At 47.9% G+C, this 22,896-nt stretch overlaps 1 protein-coding gene and 1 long non-coding RNA gene across 7 annotated transcripts in view; one reads left to right on the top strand and one right to left on the bottom strand.

The window, feature by feature from the left end:
* TBXAS1 (thromboxane A synthase 1) overlaps positions 1-22,896 on the top strand; it is a 169,393-nt gene that overhangs the window by 70,602 nt on the left and 75,895 nt on the right. For all 4 annotated transcript variants that reach the window (XM_021078509.2, XM_021078508.2, NM_214046.1 and 1 more), the window contains 2 exon segments: positions 8,986-9,082; positions 21,612-21,728. In XM_021078509.2, coding sequence (XP_020934168.1) covers positions 8,986-9,082; positions 21,612-21,728 — 214 coding nt within the window.
* Positions 1-22,896, bottom strand: part of LOC106508202 (uncharacterized) — a 161,816-nt gene that overhangs the window by 71,185 nt on the left and 67,735 nt on the right. The window lies entirely within an intron of this gene.

Here is a 22,896-nt window from a genome sequence, read left to right as displayed (position 1 = left end):
AGCTACAGCTGCTGGCCCACACCACAGCCACAGCAACGTGGGACCTGAGCTGCATCTATGACCTACGCCACAGTGCACGGCAATGCCAGCTCTTTAATTCACTGAGCGAGGCCAGGGATGGAACTCGCGTCCCCATGGATATGAGTTGAATTCACTTCTGCTGCACCACAACAGGAACTCCCTTCCAGGAATATCATTAACACACCTGAGCCTAGGGCCTGACACAGAGGATGAGCTCAGTAGATGCTTGTGGGATGAACAAACAGTCAAACAGACTATTATTTGCTCCTACAACTGTGTGTTCCCGTTCGCCATGTGCTTTTCCATTTAGCTGTGTAATCTGGACATCCTCTCATGCTGGTGCCTGCAGGGACCTCCCTATCAAGCGCTCTGCCACCGCTGGCAGGGGCAGGCCTTCTGGAACAGGGCCAGGCGGTCCACACGCTAATAGCCACAGGTTACCTGCTTCGATTCCCAGAAGGCAACTGGGAACTATTTTGGTTGAACTGACTGGTCAGTGTTTAAAAAAAAAAAAGAGAGAGAGAGAGAGAAAAGAAAATAGCCAATTGAACAAGTTAACAAGTGCTATTTTTGTCTGTACAATACTTTACTGATTTGCCTAAATTTTCTCTTCAACCAGGTGCTTCGGAGTTGACTAAGAACATTCTTATGTGGCTAAATAAGTATACATGAATAACTGGCTGAGAATTTTTTACCCCCCCCCACCCCAGCAGTGACTACACATACGTTTCAATTAGAGGGGAGCAAGACGGTACCTTCGTAATTGGGCTGGGGAGGCGGGTGTTCCTGGTCCATTAAACCAGAAGCTGCTCTGAATTTCCACCTTGAAAGGACACAGTCTGCACAGCTGGAAGCCTGGCTGTTTGCTCTCACACACACCTCAGCCCTGGAACTCTTCCACCGAGGCAGGGGGGGACCCGGGGGAAAAGTGTCCCCTGGCACAGATGGCAGCATGGGCCGTGGCCAGGGGCCCAGGCTTTGGCAGCCATCAGACAGGGATCAAGTCCCTGTTTTGGGCAACTTCTCTCTAAGGCTCAGTTTCCTATTTTGAGAAGTGGGTATATTAACAACCCCCATTCATTTTCTATGAAGATTAAATGAGTCCCAATAAGCAGTGCACTTAGAACAAGGCCTGGTAAGTGGTGGTCACTCAATAAATGCTAAAGATGATGATTACATAGACAAAAACAAAAAACAAAAAAGGGAGTTCCCGTTGTGGCTCAGTGGAAACAAATCTGACTAGCATCTGTGTGGACTCAGTTTCGATCCTGGCCTCACTCAGTGGGTTAAGGATCAGGCATGGCTGTGAGCTGGGGTGCGGGTCACAGATGTGGCTCGGATCCCGCGTGGCTGTGGCTGTGGTGTAGGCCAGCAGCTGTAGCTCTGATTTAACCCCTAGCCTGGGAACCTCCGTATGCTGCAGATGTAGCCCTAAAAAAACCAACCAAACAAACAAAAAGATTGTGGTTACCTCAAAGGTCCTGAGAAGGGTCCTCAAGCCATTTAAATACTTCACTGGCTGACTCCACTGATATAGGACATTCTTTCACACCCTATAGCGAAGAAACTTCAAATGCAAATACCATTGGAGTTCCGGCTGTAGCACAGCAGGTTAAAGATCTGATGTCTCTGCAGTGGCTCAAGTTGCTGCTGTGGTGTGGGTGCGACTCCCCAGCCCAGAGCGATGAGTTAAGGATCCAGCATTGCCACAGTAGCTGTGTCTCCAAGTGGATCCCTGACCCAGGAGCTCACACATGCCCTGGGTGTGGCCAAAAAAAAAAAAAAAAAAAAAATCAAAGACCGCAATTTAATTTCTTTTCTTTTTTTTTTTTTCCCCAAGGCCACACCCTCAGCATATGGAAGTCAAATCCCGGCTAGGGGTTGAATCAGAGCTACAGCTGCCAGCCATGCCACAGCCACAGCCACGCCAGATCCGACCTTGTCTTTGACCTACACCCCAGCTCACAGCAACACCAGGGATCAAACCCACTGACCGAGGCCAGGGATCAAACCCAAGTCCTCATGGATACTAGTCGGGTTCTTAACCCACTGAGCCACAACAGGAACCCCAATTTCTTTTTTAATTTACAAGATGTATGATAGATTTAAAGCTAGAGCAAAGCGCAGAGATGGCCTAGTTTTACTCCTGTATTTCAGAGGTGAGGAAGCAGAAATGCAGGGCATTTACAGAAATCGCCCACGATGGTTGTCTCAGTGAGTAACAGAGTCAGATGGTCCTGGATCCTGACGCCTGGGCCCTAGTATACGTTGCTTTGCAGTGTCCCCCCTCCCCCCATCTCATACATTCACACCAGTGGATGAAAGTGAGAGTAGACCCTCGTGGGGACATATGTTTTTGGAGGCAGCGTGGCAGGAGGCGGTCACAAGGTTGAGAAGGAAAAAGGTACCGTATTCGCTAGGACTTCTGGATTACAAAGGCGAATGAACTTAAACGTGTAAGCTAACTGAAGCTTGGCGGATGCAGGGAAGATTGTAGGAAGAAGACCTTGACCTGGAACTTGTACGTCCTTGCCATTCTCCATGTTTGTCTTAAATCTCTGCTCGGCCCTGTTAGAGCCTAGAGGCCGTTCTCACCACGTGGCAGAAAGATGACCACCGACAGCTCTGGATTTATGTATTCCCAGCTTAGCACCTCCAGGAGGAAAAAAAAAAAAAAAAACTAGAACTTTCCTCATGCATTCTCCATGTATAGACATTCCATGAAGGGTTCTGACTGGCCCTGACTCAGGCATGTGTCCACGCCATGGACCAGTCACTGTTGCCAAGGAGATGAGATACCATGATGGGCCATGCCCAGAGGGTGAGTCCATCCCCATGACCAGAGGGGCGGGGTCTGTCATCCACAGCTCCTCCAGAGCTGCGAGGCAGGGGAGAGGGACTTCTTCCAGGACGGCTGGGCAGGCAAAAACAGTGGAGCCCTCCAGGCACCCCAGAGGAAAATCAAGCTTCATTTACATGTTTCCTTGTTCAGGATCTTTCCAGGAGCTCCTCAAACTGTAGATGCGTGTTTGTGCAGATAAAAAATCACAAGATTACACAATTTACATGGAAAACAGGGCCCGTGTTCTCATGAGGTTCATAAACCAGCTCTGAGGCAATTCTAAAGAAATTGTGACAAAATTGCTTTTTTAGCATTAGCCATATTATTAGAAAAAAAAGCACCGAGACTCCCAAAGTGCCCACTTGGAAGGGGAACTTTCATCTGAATGTGCAAGTATTATTTCATTCCTTTGAAAATCCAGATTACATGGAAGATTATTTTGGTAATAACTAAATCAATACAAATACGTTACCAAAGCAGGTGTGCACTCCGGTATCAATGCTTTCCTTTTAGATCTAAGAATTTAGGGAAGTGAGAGTGCGTGTGCACTTTGGTTCAGTATAGAGCAGGGTTTTTAACTTGGGGTTTGTAGATCCCCCATCTGGTTACCACCAGTCAATCAGAATCCCCTGGAGAGCTTATTAAAATTAGAGGGGACTGGGTCTACCTCTGAGATCCTAGTCAGGTAGGTCTAGGCGGGACCAGGTATTATCATTTTCTGAATGCTTGGCAGGTGGTTCTGACCAGCCACTGAGGCTGAAAGTCTCTGTGACAACAGGGTTTTCGGAAGTGTAGGAGTACACCTGGTGAGAGAATCTGGACAGCCTGCTAAAATGCAGATTCCTGGGCCCCACCCCGGCCTACTAGATCTGCTCCTGGGAGGAGCAGAGCTATGACTATAGTTTACTGAGCCTCCAGATGGCTTTTAAATATTTGTAGATTTTGAGATAATTATAGATTTATACGAAGTTGCAAAAAAAAAAAAAAAAAAAACGTCCTGTGTACACTTTACCCAGTTTCTCCCAATGGTAACTAAGCTCTTGCATAACTATAGTACATTATAAAAACCAGGAAAGTGACATTGGTACAATCTACAATACTTCTTCAGATTTTGTCAGGCTTACATGCACTCCTGTGTGTTTCTGTGTATGCATGCGCATGTGTGGAGTTCTATGCAGCTTTAGCACACATGTAGGTCTGTGTAACCACTACTGCACAGCCAAGATATAAAACTGTACCATCACTACAGGGCTCTCTAGTGCTACCCTTTATAGCCATGTTACCCCATCACCTTCCCCCCCTCCCCAGCCTCTGGCACCTACTCATCTCATCTCTATCATTTTGTTATTTCAAAATGTTATAGAAACAAAATCACATCATATGTAAATTTTCTAGATTGGCTTTGTCACATAATTCCCTTGAGAGCCATTCTAGTCATTGCATGTTTCAGTAGCTTGGGGTTTTTTAATGGCTGCATAGTATTCCACTGTAGAGATGTATAACTGTTTGTTCAACCATCCACCTGCTGAAGAACACTTGAACTCTTTTCAGTTTTCATCTATTACTAGTAAAGGGGTTATGGATATTCATATGCATGTTTTCTGTGAATGTAAGTTTTCATTTCTCTGGGACAAATGCCCAAGAGCATTATTATTGGGTCATATGGTAAATACATGTTTAGTATTATAAGAAACTGCTAAACTATTTTCCAAAGTGACTGTGCCCTTTTAGACTCATGCCAGCAATGTATGAGTGATCGTTTCTCCACATGCTCATTAGTGTTCGATGCTGGTTTTTTTTTTTTTTTTTTTTTAAATTTTAGCCATTCCAATAGATGTATAGTGCTATCTCATTGCAGTTCTCATTTGCATTTCCCTAATGGCTAACGATGTTGAATATCTTTCTGTGTGCTTACTTGGCATCTGTGTATCCTCTTCAGTGAAATGTCTGTTCATGTCTTCTGTCAATTTTTAAATTAGATTGTTTGTTGAGTTGTGAGGGATGGTCACATAGTCTAAATGTGAATCCTTTGTCAGATATACGGTTTGCAAATATTTTCTTTCAGTCAGTTGATTATCTTTTCGTCTCCTTAACAAGAAGCTTTCAAAAACCATTTTTTAAAATGAAGTTCAACTTATCAATTTATGTCCTTTTATGGATTGCAGTTTTGGTGTCAAGTCTAAAAACTGTTTGCCTAATTCTAAATGCCAAAGATTTTCTCCAATTTTTCCCTAGAGCTGTGTTTTACGTGTAAGCTCATGATCTACTTTGAGTTAATATTTTGTATAAGGTGTGAGGTTCATTTTTCTGGTCAATGTATGTTCAATGGTTCCAGCACTGCTTGTTGAAAGGTTATCCTTCCTTCACTGAATTGTTTTTATGCCTTGGTCAAAAATTAGTTGAGATTATTTGTGCGGCTTTGTTTCTGGATTCTCTATCCTGTTCCATTCATCTACGTATCTATCTCCCTGCCAGTGCAAGAGTCTTGACTTTAGTCAAGTTTAGGAATCTGGTAGATTGACTGCCTCCACGTCATTCTTTGTTTTCAAATTGATTAAGTTTTTCTAAGTCCTTGTCTATTCTAAGTCCTCTGTATAAGTTTTAGAATAAGATCGATACCTCTCTCTTTCTTTCCTTTTTCTTTTTTTTTTTTTAAGGGCCACGCCTGCAGCATATGGAAATTCCCAGGCTATGGGTCAAATCGAGCTGTAGGTGCCAGCCTACACCACAGCCACAGCAAGTCAGGATCCCAGGCTCGTCTGCAATCTACAGCACAGGTCATGGCAACACTGGATCCACTGGGCAAGACCAGGGGTCGAACCTGAGTCCTCATGGATACTAACTGGATTTGTTACTGCTGAGCGATGACAGGAATTCCTTCGGGAAATTATAAATTATGGATTCAATACTTTTATAGCTATAGGATTACTCAGATTGTTATTTCATCTTAGTTGAATTTTAGTAGTTTGTGTTTCTCAAGTTGACTGGTGTAAAACTGTACGAGGCCCTTATCCTTTCAATTGCTGCAGGGCCTGTAATGGCACTTGCTTTACTGCTGATACTGGTGATTTGTGTCTTCTCTCATTTCCTTTGTAAGTCTTACTAGATGTTTATTAATTTTATTATTTATTAATGTTTACTAATATTTACTATTTTTTTCAAAGCACCGGTTTTTTTGTTTCATTGATTTTTCTACTGCTTTTCTGTTTTCAGTTTCACTTGTTTAGGCTCTTTTCATTATTATTTCCTTCCTCTGTTTTGGTTTTTTGCTCTTTTTTTTCTAGTTTCTTAAAGTAAGGACTTAGGTTTTTTTATATAAGATCTTTCCTCTTTTCTAAAGTGCCTTTAGAGCTATAAATCTCCCTCGCAGCACTGCTTTAGCTGCAACCACACATTTTGATATGTTGTTCTCTGATTATTTCATGGTATTTGTAATTAGAATATAGTAAAACATTTATTTTCTTTAAGAGACTCACACTTGTTTACCATTCTATTGTTCTTCTTCTTGATGTTCCAAGATTTCTTCTGTTACCATTTTCCTTCTGTTTGGAGAACTTCCTTCAGCTGTTCTTTAAGGGTAAATGGGTCAGTGACAAATTCTCTTAGTTTTCCTTCATCTGACAATACTGTAATTTTCTTTTCTTTCCTGAAGGATATTTTCACCAGATACAGGACTTGTGACAGACAGTTTCCTTCTTGCAGCGTTTGAAAAATGTGCCCCTTCCTTCTGGCCTCCATGGTTTCTGAAATCTGCTACCCTTTGAACTGGTGTTCCTGAAAATAATACATCATTTTCTCTTGGGTTGCTTTCAAGCCTTTTTCTGTTTTTAGTTTCCAGAAGTTTAGTTATGATGTGTCTTGGCATGGATTTCTCTGGGTTCCTCCTATTTGAGGTTCACAGCTTCTTGAATGTGTAAGTTTATGCCCTTTGCCAAATTGGAGACACTTTCAGTCATTATTTCTTCAAACCCAGGTGACTTTTAAGCACATTTTAAGTTTGGGAAGCATTGCCCTAGAGTGGGCTTCAAGGGTTCAAGAATCCCTCAAATTTTATTTTAAAATGCTGTGAATGTCCATTTTATTAGGAGAACATCCACAGCTTTTACTAGAGTCTGAAAAAATTCCATGGCATGCCTCATAAAGTTTATAAAAGCATTGGTTTATGGTCTTATTGGGTTATTTTTGGTCTTCTTGGCCAAAACCAAGAAAAAACTAGTTAGTATTCTTTCTTCTACCACATCTGTTGAATTCCTGTGTCCCAAAGATTTTCCCAACAGTTTTTGGAAATCTGATCACTCAGATGAATATTTCTGAGTACCTGTCATGTGCCAGGAAAATATTTTTCCCTTAGTTTGTGACAAGGGGAAGAGTTAAAACATTAAAGCCACTTTTAGCTTATGGAAAGTTCGAAGTAACTAAGAAATCAGAGTTAACATTGCTACTTTCCTATCTTGTGATTTTTGTGCCTTACTACACTGAGCTGGATATGCCAGCGATCAAATTACATCCTGAAAATATAATTTCATGTACTAAAAACACGGCATTATGCAGTGGGCCAACCTGTCATCACTCTGTCTTGCTTCATACAGTTGATGGCCAAGCACTCATGGTTCCCCCAAGCAGGCTTGTCCCTGGACAGTTGCACAGAGCGATTCCTCTGCCTGGTACACCCTCACTCCCCTTTGCTACTCACCCTCCTCAAGTAACTCTTTCTCATCCCAGTGTAAATTCTGAAAGCACCACTGCCTCTAGGTAGACTTCATTCTCTCCAAGCGCTAAGTTGGGTATGCCTCCAATGTCACCCGTGCTTGCCAGATGTCACAGTGTTTGTTGATTACCTAATTGTCACTTCTGCCAGACTGTGAGACCGTTGAAGGCTGGGATTGGATCTTGGATGCTCTTGCACCCCTAGTACTTTAATAAATACAACTAGCCATGTCCTTAAACACTCTTGTCTTTCTTTCTTTTTGTTTGTTTTTGGCTTTTAGGGCCTCACCCACGGCATATGGAAGTTCCCAGGCTAGGAGTCAAATCAGAGCCACAGCAACACAGGATCCAAGCCATGTCTGCAACTTACATCACCGTTCACAGCAACCCCAGATCCTTAACCCACTAAGCGAGGCCAGGGATCGAACCTGTGTTTTTATGGATGCTAGTCAGATTCGGGGAATTCCAAACACTATTTTCTATTAAAGTTCATCACCCCCACTGACTGGCTGAGCCTTTCCTCCATTTCTTTATGAGGGTCCTAAGTATCTCTTGAGCTCCTTCACAGGTAGGTATGGCAACCGAATGTTCAATCCTTCCCCAGCAGGTTTAATCTTTCCTGCTGAAATTCTCACAAGTGGTTATTAAATCACTTTAGACTTTTCTCAAGAATTGGTATAAAAATTACTGGTCTTCTCTGGCTAGAATGCCTGTATCCCCAGTTTTTTTGTTTGTTTGTTTGTTTTTGTCTTTTTGCCATTTCTTGGGCCGTTCCCACAGCATATGGAGGTTCCCAGGCTTGGGCTCGAATTGGAGCTGCAGCCGCCGGCCTACACCACAGCCACAGCAATGTGGGATCCGAGCCACGTCTGCAACCTACACCACAGCTCACGGCAACGCCGGATCCTTAACCCACTGAGCAAGGTCAGGGATCGAACCCGCAATCTCATGGTTCCTAGTCGGATTCGTTAACACTGCGCCACGACGGGAACGCCTATCTTCCCAGTTTTGGAAAATGGGGACAGCATCCACCTCTGCCATTTTCTTTCTTGGTCCTACTCTACTGGATCTTAGGAATTCCTTCAATATTGTGCTTAAACGGACAGATCTGTCTTTCCTATCAAGGTTTGAGTTCCTTGGGGGTAAAGACAGTGTCTTATCACCCCAGAGTCTCCAGGGACCGGTACAAGGTGGGATTCCACACATGTTTGTGGAATAAAATCTGGAGTCAGATCATCACGGCTCTGCTGTTCCTCGTGCGTATTAGCGCATCCCTTTCCTCAGCGTCCCCAGGCCATGACTTCCCATTTCTCTCTTAACCTTCACCCTAAGCCACTGGGGATTCTCTTTGGAAAGGAGAAGGGGGCAGATACATACAGCCCATCTCAAAGCCATTTTTTTCTTACTCCTCCCAGGTACTATCTTGGTCGCCGGATGATTGTCGTCATCTCTGACCCAGACATGATCAAGCAGGTGTTGGCTGAGAAGTTCAGCAACTTTACCAACAGAATGGTATGTGGTTTTCTTTCCGCCTCTGGATGGACGGGGACTCATTCTAAGACGTAAGGATGGCACATCACATCTCATAGGGATGTGACTGGGCCAATGAGAAGGTGTAGACGTGTTCACCTGAAAACTGAGCTCCTCAGTGAATTCCAGATTTCAAAAGAGAGGGACACGATTGCTACAAAAGAATGGCATTTACATTTAAGAAATGCTCCAAGAAAGCTAAAGCTCAAGAGAAGCTGTGGCTCATGAAAGTGCTAAAACCAGGAGGGTTTTTAAAGCTGGGTTCAAAGCTAAAGGAATCCAAAGGGCACAGATTAAGCGACAGAGGAAGACCAAGCAGGGGTAATAAATATCAGAGGGAAAGCAGAATTTCAAGCCTCCCCTGCTTCCCAGAGAGGATAAATGTCTTAAGGCTGGAAAAGGAAGACAAACAACAAGAAATTCGTCCCCAAGTAGCAAGTCTCCAACCCACGAGAGGATGGACATCCATCCATCTTTTTGAGACAGTGCATATCCTACTTTTTATCCTTTTTATCCTTGATGAGAAATCACAAAGAACGGAGGAGGAAAGAGAAAATGGCAAAAGTCAGTGTGGTCCATATTTTCCAAACATGAGGAGAAGAGAATTCTAGCAGAGGGGATCAATATCCCTCATGTTGATTCTTGGAAAAAAAAAAATCTAAAGTGAATTCATACATCGATGCTTGTGAGAATGAAGAGAATCACTCTGTGCCAACTCTTGGGGGTCAAATTAAATGCATCTTCCATTCTTACGGGCATAGTGAGCCATGTCAGCACTCTTCTGTTGGTTATTTGAAAATCTGCTGCACACCCTCCATGTATGCCAGGCACTAGCTAGGTGCTGCTTAGAAAGAGACAGGAGATCTGACCTCGTCCTCAAGGAGCTCACAGTCTAGTGACAGTGGCAGAGGAAAGAGATCAGCAAAATGCAGCGAGCACTATTGCATGGAAAACCCTGCACCATGAAGGATGGGAGCAGGCTTATGAGACCTGAGGTGCCTGGCTTCTGAGACTAAGTCTTAAAGAAATTAGCAGTATCCCCTGCATCCTATACTGGTTGAGCTGTCTGGAGAGTTTTTTTCTTTTTTGCTTTTTAGGGCCGCACCTGAGGTATATGGATGTTCCCAGGCCTACACCACAGCCACAGCAATATGGAATCCAAGCCACATCTGTGACCTACCCCACAGCTCACAGCAATGCTGGATCCTTAACACACTGAGCAGGCCAGGGATCGAACCTACATCCTCATGGATACTAGTCGGATTTGTTTCCACTGAGCCATAATGGTTACTTCCAGAAAGGTTTTCTGTTTGTTTGTTTTGTCCTTTTTAGGGCCACACCCATGACACATGGAGATTCCCAGGCTAGGGGTCGAATCGGAGCTGTTGCCACCGGCCTACACTACAACCACAGCAATGCCAGATCCTTAACCCACTGAGCGAGACCAGGGATTGGACTCACAACCTCATAGTTCCTAGTTGACTTCGTTTCCCTTGCGCCATGACAGCAATGCCCCAGAGAGTTCTTTCCTGTTAAATTTCACAGGAACTTATGAGACTGGTACAATTATCATCTGTTATTTTACTACACAGAGAAAGTAAGACTCAGAGAGGCTAAGTGATAAGCCTGCTCGTATAGCTAACAGGAGGCAGAGCAGGGATTCTTTTTCCAGCCTCCGCAGTAACAGCTGCATCAGGTGACTGACATTCCTGGATTGCCAAGGTTGCACTGAGCAATTGGTTACTCACCCCAAACATGCTCATCTCGGGGCCTCAGGGCATCACGCCCAGTTCCAGACACCACCCGGCCACTAGGAGCAAGTCATTTGGAGGGAGGTCACTGCCTGGCTGGCTAACTCTGTCACCTTGGAATGGCTGAAGGAATTACAGAAGCTTAACTGCTTCTCTGCCTCCACGAGAATCTCTCCCCAAAGGCTGTGTAGTCATTCCCCTGTCCAAAGGCCCCTGAAGGGTACGTGTGGCCTTGGGATTTGAGAGGCTGAGTCTGATGGTTAAATGCAGTCAGAGGTTGCTGCTCCCCCGGACTCAGCGAGGGATGCTGGTGGGAGAAACATAGGAAGCCAGTGCGTCAAGGACCCTGACCACCAAGCCGCATCCTAGCAGCCATCGATGGACTCCAAGAGCCTTGAGCCTGGCTGAGCCCCTGAGCAGTGAGATGGGACGTGACGGCCCTGTGCCTCACGTGACATCCCAGGTGGGACCAAGGCCCAAGACCATGACAGCTGCATGGGTAAAGGGCTAGGGGCAGACACACTCAAAATACACATTCGAGCAGAGGGGACCAAATCAAGGGGCCCAACTTCAGTCCATTTCTTCTCCAAAGCGTGTGTCTGTCCCCCACCTTTCCTACCCCCTCTAAGACCTCTAGGCCCCAACCTCCAGCATACGGTTCCAATTTCCTTTTTCACTCAACGCAGTGCCCTCAAGACAAAGTTCAAACTCTCTAGATAAGACGTACGGGCGCTCACTGCTCACGGCTCCCCAGGACCAGCTGTCTCTCCAGCTGGACGGGCCTCTCCATTCTCTCTATAACCTGCTCTGGAGAGCCTGCCCCAGTGCCTTTGCTCATGCTGACGCCTCCCCCAGAACTGGAGGCAGCACGACAGAGGGTCTTGCATTGACTAGCAATGTGAGCTTGAGCCAATTATTAACTTCTTTAAGCCTCTCATTCTTCCTTTGAAAAGCAAGGCTATGCTCTTTCTTAAGGGGCTCATGCATCTACGTCCTGCTTTGTATGCAAGCCAAGTCCTCACAGTGCATGGGCTGCTAGGAACAAGAGCCTCCACGCATCTACACCCAACCTGTAGGTGTTCTTCTAGGCTGCCCTCAAATTTTGCCCTTCCGACCCCAGCCCACAGCGACTTTTCCCCATCTCTGAACTAGAGTTCGGCGTTTATCACCCGCCTCACTCGTTTTCACAATCTACCGTAAATGAAGGATGGCTCTGGCCCTAACTTGATTCCCTTCAAGGCCTGTCCTTTTTTACACCCCAGGGCCCAAGCGCATAATGACTACTCGGTATCCAGTATATTCCTCTTCAAACTCAACTGAATCTCCATCCAGGTGACATTCTTACCAAATGGACTACAGAAAAAATACCTGGAGAGAAAATCCGTTCTTCCCCCTGTGGGTCATTCACAGACATGGGAAAAGATCCATCAAAGCTTAGATCTCTAGGAAACCCCAATGTTTATCATTCTCCATCTGGGAATGTATCCACTTATCTGTAGCTTTGTTTATGGTCCTTAAGCCAATTCCATATTCATGATAAAACAACCCTTCGTGACTCAATTTTGTAAAAGCCGTTTTTAGAGTGGGATTTTCTCGCAGGTTTTGAAAGTCAAATTAAAGTGGGTTCTGTGGTTCCCTCTTATCCATATGCTTATTTATCTGCTCAAGGAACTCCAGGAGATTAGCGAGGCGTGATTTCTTCTTACTGACACTATACCGTCCTCCCTCCAATAAGCCGTGTTTACTTAAGTGTTCAGCGAGTCAGCTTTATTATGCATTCGCTCAGTAAACATTAAACGCTTACTCCATGCAAGCTTCTACCAAATGGTCCCTTGTGATACAGAAAATACCTCCGCAGAGGAGTCTGATACATTAAGTGAAAAGGGAACTTAAATAACTCACAGTTTCAATTTCCAAATAGGAGAACCCATCTCTGCTCACAAATCCAGGCTTATGTGTGCCCCTGACGGCCCGATGGAGAGAGTGCCTGGGATGTGGGAAGCTGGGTGTCGCTCTCAAATTTGCTGTGAGTTGTAGGCATCCCATGGGAGACAGAGCACATTGGCTGGAGGTAGGCTGGTACCACGGGGAACCTCCCTAAGTCATGACAGAGCAAATATTTGAAATCAAAAATTGCTGAGTGGGGAGTTCCCGCTGTGGGTGGGTGGGTTAAGAACCGGACTGTATCCAGGAGGATTCGGGTTCCATCCCTGACCTTGTTCAGTGAGTTAAGGATCTGGCATTACCACGAGCTGTGGTGTAGGTTGCAGATGCGGCTCGGATCCCAGGTTGCTGTGGCTGTGGTGTAGGCTGGCAGCTGCAGCTCCAATTAGACCCCTAGCCTGGGAACATCCATACGCTGTGGGTGTGGCCCCCAAAAGCCAAAATATATATATATATATATATTGTTGAACAATACATTTTTTTCCAACTCGAGAACACTGGGCTGAACGGACGACGGGTCAGAGCCAACGTGGCCGGTCCCCTATCGCTCTTGTCCATCCACATTTTGAGGCACTCAGTCCTGGCAACCATCTCTGCTCTCCCCTGCCCGTTTTCTGAATGGACCCCTGGACCTCTCTGCTGCCCTCAGCACTCCCCACAGGTGCTTCTGGCGGGGAAACCGCAGTGTATCTATCATTTAACCCCCATCTTCTGAGCATGTCCAGAACCTCGGCTAGCCCCGTGCCTCTGAACTTGGTTATTTTTGTTATTTCAAATTTTTTAATGAGCTCCTCTTTGCGATCAAGAGCCACGGGAGCAGCTCTTTTTTTTCGGATCTGCAGCAACTAGAGCTGGGTCCACGAGACTCAGCAGACACAGTCATGGGCAGCAGGAGGATGCTTATTCCTGGCCTGGCGTGGAGGCCCCCGGGGTCAGGGAAGTGGCGGGAAGGGCGCTAAGAGGTCAGAAGTCTTCAGCCCGAGCCAGGGTGGTCCGGCTGCATGAGGGCACGGAGAGGGTGTGTTTAGTCACTAAACCTGCTGCTGGGAGCCCCGAGTTCTGGTCTAAGATGGGAGCGTGAAGAGCCAGTCAGGCTGCGGTACTGCTCGCTGCAAGCTCCCCAGCCTGTTTATGCAGCGGACGTGGAAGTCTATACATGTGTGTGTGGGGAGGGGGTACAGGTGCCAGCCCTTGGTCCTCTTGGGGTCACTTCTCCAGGCAGGGGTCCGGCCACACCATCGACTCACCAGAGTCGCATCTAAAGCCATGTGATGGATTTGCTGAGCGGTTTTACTCAGGACCATAAAGTCCCTGGGGTCCGGCTCCCCAGATGCAGCTTCTCAAGGCCACTCCCACCCTCTCGCCACATGGACGACTAGGATCTTCTGTGAAAGCACAGAGCTCTCAGTACCGCAAAGACTGCTCAAGTCCTCAGGCCAATAAAGCCGGTGGAAACCTTGTTACCCTCTGCATCTTTTTTTTTTTTCCAGTCTTTTTAGGGCCTCACCCATAGCATCTGGCACCCTTCCAGGGAGCAGGAGCGCCCCAGCGGGTCGCCAGGTTCATGGGCAAGGCCAACCCCACCCAGTGCCCCAGGTGGATCAGGTGCCCTGCGCTGGGCCCTCAGGGACCTGCCTGCTGCCACCTGAAGAGGGGGTGGGGGGGGCGCCCCTCCCCAGTTTAGCCATAAATTCGCCCCCTACACCTGCAACCAGCACCTCTCCACCAAACGCTGTTGAAAATGTGCTCATCTGGAGTTTCTGATCCCCTTTCTCTGAACTAAAACCTTCCGGTTTTCAGATGGGTGCAGGAAGAGTTCAGGTGTGAGAATGGTTTGGGTCCATGACTTAGGGAGATGCTTGGCACCGCAGTCAAACCTTGGTTTTTTTCAGCTTTGCATTTCTTGAGAAGGGGGGATGCGCAGCACGGGTCCTCCGCTCTGAGAAGCGGCAGTTCTCACTTAAAGCCCAAAACGACTACAGAGAAACCAGAAGCACAGGTGCGCAACCTCGATGACCTGAGCCCCTGTCTATTTTGAGGCAAGTCTCTCTGTTTTATGAGAAACATTTTGCGGTGCACAGCAAACCGTGCAGCCTGAGCTGGAAGCCTCTTATCCCGGGATGGGCTGCCCATGGGAAGCCGCTGGGGTGGGGAGTTGGGGGGGCACGATGGGAGCCCTAACCCCTTCAGGCCTTTCCTTTCAGCAGCTTTCCCAATGTTTGGACCTGGCTGGTGCCGGAGAAGCCAGACCAGGGAATTGCATCTTGCAAGGGCCCGGGCGCTCAGTGAGGCCTCAGCAAGCTCGTAGCAGTGTTAAGTGCTATTGATTCGAATGCTCAGATGGTCTGACAGGGTCTTGCTAAACTTTTCTAAACTTCACAATCTGTGGCCAATGCGTTCATATTTTTGTGTCTTACGAGACACTTGGCTCAGCAGGAAGCCCTCTTTATATTTTGAAAAGAGAAGGAAGTAAAATCTTGTTCTTATATTTATCCCTCCTTTCTCTGACTTCCATGGTGGTGGAAATAAAAATAAACGTGCAAGCCAGGAGATGACATCTAGCACTCTAGCGGAGAACAGTAAAGAAGCCATGAAGAAAAAAGGAAGGAAGGAAGGAAGGAAGGAAGGAAGGAAGGAAGGAAGGAAGAAAAAGAAAGAAAAGAAAGAAAAGAAAGAAAAGAAAGAAAAGAAAGAAAGAAAGAAAGGAGTTCCCCTGGCTCAGTGGAAAGGAATCTGACTAGCATCCATGAGGACGCAGGTTCGATCCCTGGCCTCGCTCAGTGGGTTAAGGATCCAGTGTTGCCGTGAGCTGGGGTGTAGGTCAAAGACACAGTTTGAATCCTGCATTTCTGTGGCTGTGGTGTAGGCTGGCAGCTACAGCTCCTATTTGACCCCTAGCCTGGGAACTTCCATGTGCCTCAGGTGTGTCCCTAAAAAGACCAAAAAAAAAAAAAAAAAAAAAAAAAGAAAAAAGAAGAAGCCATGGACGAAGTGCTGGTCTGTCACTGGGTTGGCTTCCTGAACTCTCTCAGGCAGGGCCTCCAGGGCCCACTCTTGAGCTGGCAGATGGAGCCCATGCTGGGTTTAGCCCCACATGCCCCCTGAACCCTCAATAAAATTGACTGCGTGTCCCCTTGAGCCCTGGACATGCCACACACCCTTCTAGAAGGCCATGCTCTTGGGCAGCTCATGATCTAAAAGCAGACAGAGAGAGACAGTGCGAAGTTGATGATTCTTCTACCAGCCAGGAGCAAACGGACAAAAACTGTCCGGTGGAGACGGAACGTGTCCAGTGTTCCCGAGCCCCGGAATACAAAGCCCTGTTCAGCTGAAGTCCTCGTACAGCCAGAGAGCAGTGGTCATATGTTGAAAACGGCATAGGCTCGCAGGTAATCCAAGGGACAGAATCCTAGCGTTTTCGCTGACAGTGATGTGGCGAGGGGCAGTGTGCCATGTCTCACTACCCAGGTGAGGGGACAGCTGGGGGACCATGCGCTTCCCTATCTGTGTCAGGTCGTGAGAGAAATCGTGGAACAGTGAGCCTGGCCTTCTCAGGACCACAGCATACCTTCTGAGGGTCATATTTCTGCAGCCAACCTGACATCCTTAACACCAAACAAACTGGCCTTACTCGCACCATGACCACTGAAGCAGGGTATCTCTTGAGTCTTTAAAAGCACCTCTTGGGGGAGTTCCCGTCGTGGCGCAGTGGTTAACGAATCCGACTAGGAACCATGAGGTTGCGGGTTCAGTCCCTGCCCTTGCTCAGTGGGTTAACGATCCGGCATTGCCGTGAGCTGGGGTGTAGCTTGCAGACGCGGCTCGGATCCTGCGTTGCTGTGGCTCTGGCGTAGGCCGGTGGCTACAGCTCCGATTCAACCCCTAGCCTGGGAACCTCCATATGCCGCGGGAGCGGCCCAAGAAATAGCAACAACAACAACAACAACAAAAGACAAAAAGACAAAAAAAAGCACCTCTTGGGAGTTCTCTTCGTGGCTCAGCAGTTAACGAACCCGACTAGGACCCATGAGGATGTGAGTTTGATCCCTGGCCTCACTCAGTGGGTTGAGGATGCGGCATTGCCATGAGCTGTGGTGTAGGTCGAAGCCACAGCTTGGATCTGGTGTGGCTGTGGCTGTGGTGCAGGCCAGCAGCTATAGCTCCCATTTGACCCCTAGCCTGGGAACCTCCATATGCTGTGAGTGCAGCCCTAAAAAGCAAAAAAACAAAAAAAGTAAAATTACCTTGCTCTGTTCACCTGTCACGTGCAGCTGTGGGTGGCTTTTTGAGAGCTGCTGACTGCCCTGCTGAGGCATCCCAGGAACCATGTATGCAGACTCTGAGCCAATGTTCTAGCATGTCCCAGGACACAAGAAAATTATTTTGGGCTATAGCTTCATATCCCGTTATGCTTTTTTCTCAGTAACGTGCACACGCGGTTAGAGCACAAATGCGTTGCACGTGCTTTGCTGCACTCTGGGAAGAGGTTGGTGGTTCTCGTGGCTGCACCAGACCAGTTGAGAATCACCGGCTTGGCCTGTGATAAACACACCAGTGCGTGTTTGTTCTCTGCATGTCAGCACAGAATGCAGAGGTCGCAATTTTAATAACTTGCCCCTCGGGACTGAGTGGTTCTTCAGGGCTTAAAGTTTACGATTATTTGGACTAAGAAGTTTGCTTGTTTGTTTGTAATGGCTGGACCCGCGGCATCCTGAAGTTCCCGAGCTGAGGACTGAATCCAAGCCACAGTTGCAACCTAAACCAGAGCTGTGGCACAGCCAGATCCTCAACCCACTGTGCCAGGCTGAGGATGGAACCCGTGCCCCTGCAGCAACCCGAGCCACTGCAGTCAGACTGCTAACCCAATGCCACAGTGGGAATTCCGGAAGTTAGACTTGTCATTGAAAAGACAAACACCTTGAGCTGAAATTCAGCAGAGGAGCCAGGAGGCCATCACTGAAGCAGCACCACTTACCAGGCCGGTGTTTCCTGGTTATTGGAGAAGGACCCCCACGTTAATAACATGATGTGAGAAGCACTTTGTTACTGTAAGATCCACAAGTATTGAGTACAAACCACCCCATTCCCATCTGCAGGGCAACAGTGACCTCCTCGAGGGCAGGGGTTCCATTCTTTGCCTCAGAAGTTTCAGAGCTGCCATAGCGCCTGGCACACAGTAGGTGCTCAATAAACGTTCACAGCTCGGCAGGATCGCAGCTGAGGGAGGGACGACGCCCAGGTTTGAGGTTTAGGTTAGAATAGGGTTTTCAAATGTTTTTGACTGTGGCTTCCCGTAAGAAAGATTTGCTATCAGGACACAGAATATACACACTCTCGCTCACACACCCTTTCACACTCTCACACACTCGCTCACACCCTCTCTTTCACACTCACGCCCTCTCTCACACACACACACCCTCTCCCTCTTTAATACTCTCACACACACCTTCTTTCACACCTCTCACACTCACACACGTACCCTCTCTTCCACACTCACACACTCTTTCACACGTACTCTCACGCACCCTCTTTAATACTCTCACACTCCCATACACCCCCTCTCTTTCACCCACTTACACACACATCCTCATTCACACTTCTCACAAACTCTTTCCCACTCTCTCACACACCCTCACCATCTCTTTCGCACTCACACTCTCAGCCACACACCCTTTCACACTCTCACAGAGAACCCTCTCTTTCACTCACACACTCTCACACACTCTCTCTCTCACACACACCCCATCTTCGACAAACGTTTACGTCACTGTACTCCCCCTTCCTTCGGGCAGTGCCCCCCTATATTTTCTACTCTGGTCCACTCCTTGGTTCTCTCTCTCTGCTTCTGTTTAATGCCAGCTGCCAGCCACGACACTGGTTTCACGACTGGTTATGGTCTGCAGTCTGGAAGCCCTGGGCGGACTGGGACTGGAGCCTTTAGGAGTCTAGAAAGCTCTGTTGCCGGGACCTCCCTTGCCCGGCTGCCCCAGCACTCACAGTCAGTTTTGCTGGTCTCATTCCTTCGAGGGCGAGGCCCCCAGGTCTTTCAAAAGCCTCACTCAGTACATCTGATCAATTACGACGTGTAGACAGGGGCCAGCGGGGAGTTGCTGTGTAAGAGGCAGGGAATTTCAGTTTTGCAGGATAAAGAGTCCTGTGGATGGATGGTGGCGGTGGTTGCACACGGATGGGCGTCTTTAAGATTACCAAACTCTACACTTAAAATGGTTAAGATGCTAAAGTTCACCTTGTATGTATTTTGCCATCATTTAAAATGCATATGTGTGCAAACTTTTTTTTTTTTTTTTTTCTTTTTAGGGCTGCACCCATGGCATATGGAAGTTCCCAGGCTAAGGATTGAATCAGAGCTGTAGCTGCCGGCCTACGCCACAGCCACAGCAATAGCACCAGATTCGAGCTGCATCTTCGACCTATACTGTACCTCACAACAACACTGGATCCTTAACCCACTGAGCGAGGCCAGGGATCGAACCCACACCCTCAAGGATACTAGTCAGGTTTGTTACCACTGAGCCACAACGGACACGCCAGACAACCTATTTTTTTAAAAAACGCCGAGAGTGGCCTTCTGGAGATGAAGTCTCAGGGTGGGACGACTTCTTCAAAGTCATTTGGACAAGACTCGCCAGGCCACTCAACCCTGTGCACAATTTCCGAGAAGGGGAGCTCATCGCTCAAAGCAGGTTATTTTTAACTCTGAACAATTCCGCCTTTGACTTGAGGAAGTTCTCCTTCAGATGAGCCGGACTTTACCCCACAGTTCCCACTACTTAACTCAATTCTACCGTCCAGGATCACAAAAACAACCCCCATTTCCTCTTCCATGTAACAGGCATGCAATACGTTTTTTTGAGCACAGACTAAGGACCACGATCTGGCTTTCCAAGCCTTCTTTTTCCAGCTACATGTTCCAAAATATGGCAGGTGGTCCCCTCACCATCTGCCTGCGCTTCTGAAATGACCGATATGCTGCTTCCCCTCTTAGAGCAGCCTGTCTAGAAATGAACGCCCCACTCTAACCAGTGCCCCTGACATCGCTTCTCAAAGAATGAAGAACTCGAACGGATGCCATGGGCTCCGGGGAGAGGATTTCATGGCCAGCTGGTGACAGAGACAAGGCAGACACATTGCAGGGGGGCCAGATGTGGCCTCCAGGGGCAAGACCAAGACCATCATAGATCCAACCCTTAGGTCCGAAGGCTAGATGACAAAATCCGGCCAACCTTGACTCGTGTCTCTGATTTATCCTGTTTCATCAGAACCCCTTAAAGTACCACCCAGCTTTCCTCGGCGCAGCGGGCTTTATTTGATGTGGCGCACGACTGGCGTTGGCCAACATACAAGCCTCCGTCATGTATGATTTCCTCCTTTGACTCTGGAACCTAAACAAACGGGTCATGGTTCCCAAATTCCATAAAACCACCATTCTGTGTAGTGAGCACAGCACTGCTGGAGAGTTTCATTCTAAATATAGAGAGGGAGCCCTCTGCAGAAAAATATCCCACCAACTTGGTTCTAACATATAATTAGATCCCCGTAGATACTTTGCAGTTATGTTTTATAGCTTATTTTGAGTGTTCGTATTTTATCAGAAAATTATAATTTTCCTCTAAACAGGGGTTTTTACAAGGCTTTTGAGTTAGGATGGCTGGCTTCGTGTTTCAACTATAATTAAAATGGTGAAAAGAAATTGCCAAAGCATAGATCACATGTGGTTCTGAAGAATGCTTGGTTCCCCCTCCATCCTTCCCCACCCCGCTTCCCCTCACCCTGCAGCCGGGGATGGGGGCACTCTGAATAGCTGTGGGTGCCCCCAGGTTTGACCCCTTGGTAGGAATAGCTGTGTGTGTGTGCGTGAAAAGGTACAGGAGTAGCTGGTTTTATTTTTAATTTCTTATTTTTGTCTTTTTAGAGCCGTACCCACGGCATACGGAGGTTCCCAGGCTAGGGGTCTAATCGGAGCTGTAGCCTCCAGCCTACACCACAGCCACAGCAATGCTGGATCCCAGCCACATCTGTGACCTACACCACAGCTCACGGCAACACCGGATCCTTAACCCACTGAGCGAGGCCAGGGATCGAACCCACAACCTTATGGTTCCCAGTCAGATTTGTTTCCCCTGCGCCGCAATGGGAACTCCGAGGCATTCTTTTGGAAGCAGTTCTGTTGGAACAGGCTTCCAAAGGACTCCCATTTTTCCCTTCCCCTCTCGTGTGCCCCACACATATATCAAGGACGCAAATGTGAATCTGTCAACTCCTGACCCAGCCTAACCAATCCAGCCACACAAAACCCCTTGCTACATAGTTCAGACATGAAACTTAATCCCAGGAAAGACCAGCGCTTCTCCACGAAGCCTACCGTTGGGTCCTCGGGGAACACTCTCTCAACAAGGGGCCTGCAGAGCACACAGAAGCCTCTGAGTTATTCACAGCAATGAGCACAGAGGAAGGAGGTTTGCGCTGGGCCAGCAGAGTTTCTCCATCTCCTCCCTCTGGGACCCTCAGCCAAGGATCTTTATTTTTATTTTCCATTTGGGGCCGCGCCTGTGGAAGTTCCTGGGCCAGGGATGGAATCTGTGCCATAGCAGTGACAGCACCGATCCTCAGCCGGTGAGGCCACCAGGGAACTCCAGGCCATGGATCTTTAGAGCATTGTCTAAGCCTTTATATTCTTCACATCCTTGCAGGAGAAATCTCCTAACTGTGGGTCACTGATGACTTTAGCAAGTGTTTATCACACACAGTAACGGCCACCCTTGGGTCCTAACCTTCTTCTTGTTGCTTTCTACCAGGCCACAGGATTGGAATCCAAGCCGGTAGCTGACAGCATCCTGTTTTTACGTGACAAAAGATGGGAGGAGGTCCGAAGTGTCCTGACTTCTGCTTTCAGTCCTAAAAAGTTGAATAAGGTAAGACTCAGGAAATGCTGACTCTCTCCGCAGGTTTCTTCTCCCCAAATTGTGATGGGGAACCTGTTCATGCTGTGTCACCTGCCCAGGTGGCCCCCAAAGTGTCCCGCCCATTGCAGCCTTCAGACCTCCCTTTCATGCAAAAAGACCAGGGAGGCTTCCATCTCTCCAGGCTTCCGCAGTCCCAGTGAATCCACTGCAAGTTATCACGCCTGCCAAGTCCCAAGGGGAAACCGCAGGGGCCCTCCTCCTCCTTGCACGTATAGGGGATCACCTGGGATCTGGTTAAAATGCAGCTACTGGGAGTTCTGGGAGCTCCGCAGTAAGGAACCCAGCCAGTATCCATGAGGATGCGGGTTCAATGCCTGGCATCGCTCGGTGGGTTAAGGATCTGGTGCTGCCCTGAGCAGACGTGGCTGGGATCTGGCATTGCTGTGGCTGTGGTGTAGGCCGGCAGCTGCAGCTCCGATTCGACCCCTAGCCTGGGAATCTCCATATGCCGCGGGGACGGCCTTGAGGGGAGAAAAAAAGAGAGAGAGAGAGACATGCAGCTCTGCCCTGTGGAGTGCATTTCTCTATTCACGGGGAGAGGCACAGCTGCAGCCTCCCGCCGCAGGGAGGCAATGGAGAGCCCGCGGGAGCGAGGACGGGGCTCCCACTGGGGCTGGCCCACGCATGCTCAGTTCCCTCTTCCCAAGCCCCAGTCTGAGGACGGTGGGCGTGTCAGGGCGGCACCCAGCCCTCCTCAGCCGCAGGTCCCTGGGGAGCTCTGCAGACACCATTGCTGTCTGGGTCCCACATTTATAAGTTCTGATTAAGTTGGTTTGGTCTGGAAGGCAGCCTGGGTTTGAGGGGACTTTACAGCTCCCCAGGTAATTCCAATGTAAAGCCAGCCTTGGGGACCCCCACTCGTTGAAGCCCAGCACCAGGAAACGTGAGGAGGGAGACAGCCAGCTTCAGCCCTGCGCCGCCTTCAGCCCTGTTATATATACACTGAGGCTCCACGTGAGAATTTGCTGGCAGGGCCTGCGTCTTGAGAAAGTCGTAAAGCGTCATCGTGGTCGCCTTTATTATATCTAGTCGCTAACATGCTGAGTTAAGCGCAAGAGAGGGAGGGGAAGAGAGGCAGGCCAACCATCAGCCGACATCACTGGCTCAAGCACGTTGC

The sequence above is a fragment of the Sus scrofa genome, chromosome 18 (assembly GCF_054392235.1).
Source record: "Sus scrofa isolate SSC_HxYL_T2T_F1_AM1 chromosome 18, Sscrofa_HxYL_maternal_Yorkshire_Landrace_v2.0, whole genome shotgun sequence".
Classification (NCBI taxonomy): Eukaryota; Metazoa; Chordata; class Mammalia; order Artiodactyla; family Suidae; genus Sus; species Sus scrofa.
This window is presented reverse-complemented; position numbering and strand designations above follow the sequence as displayed.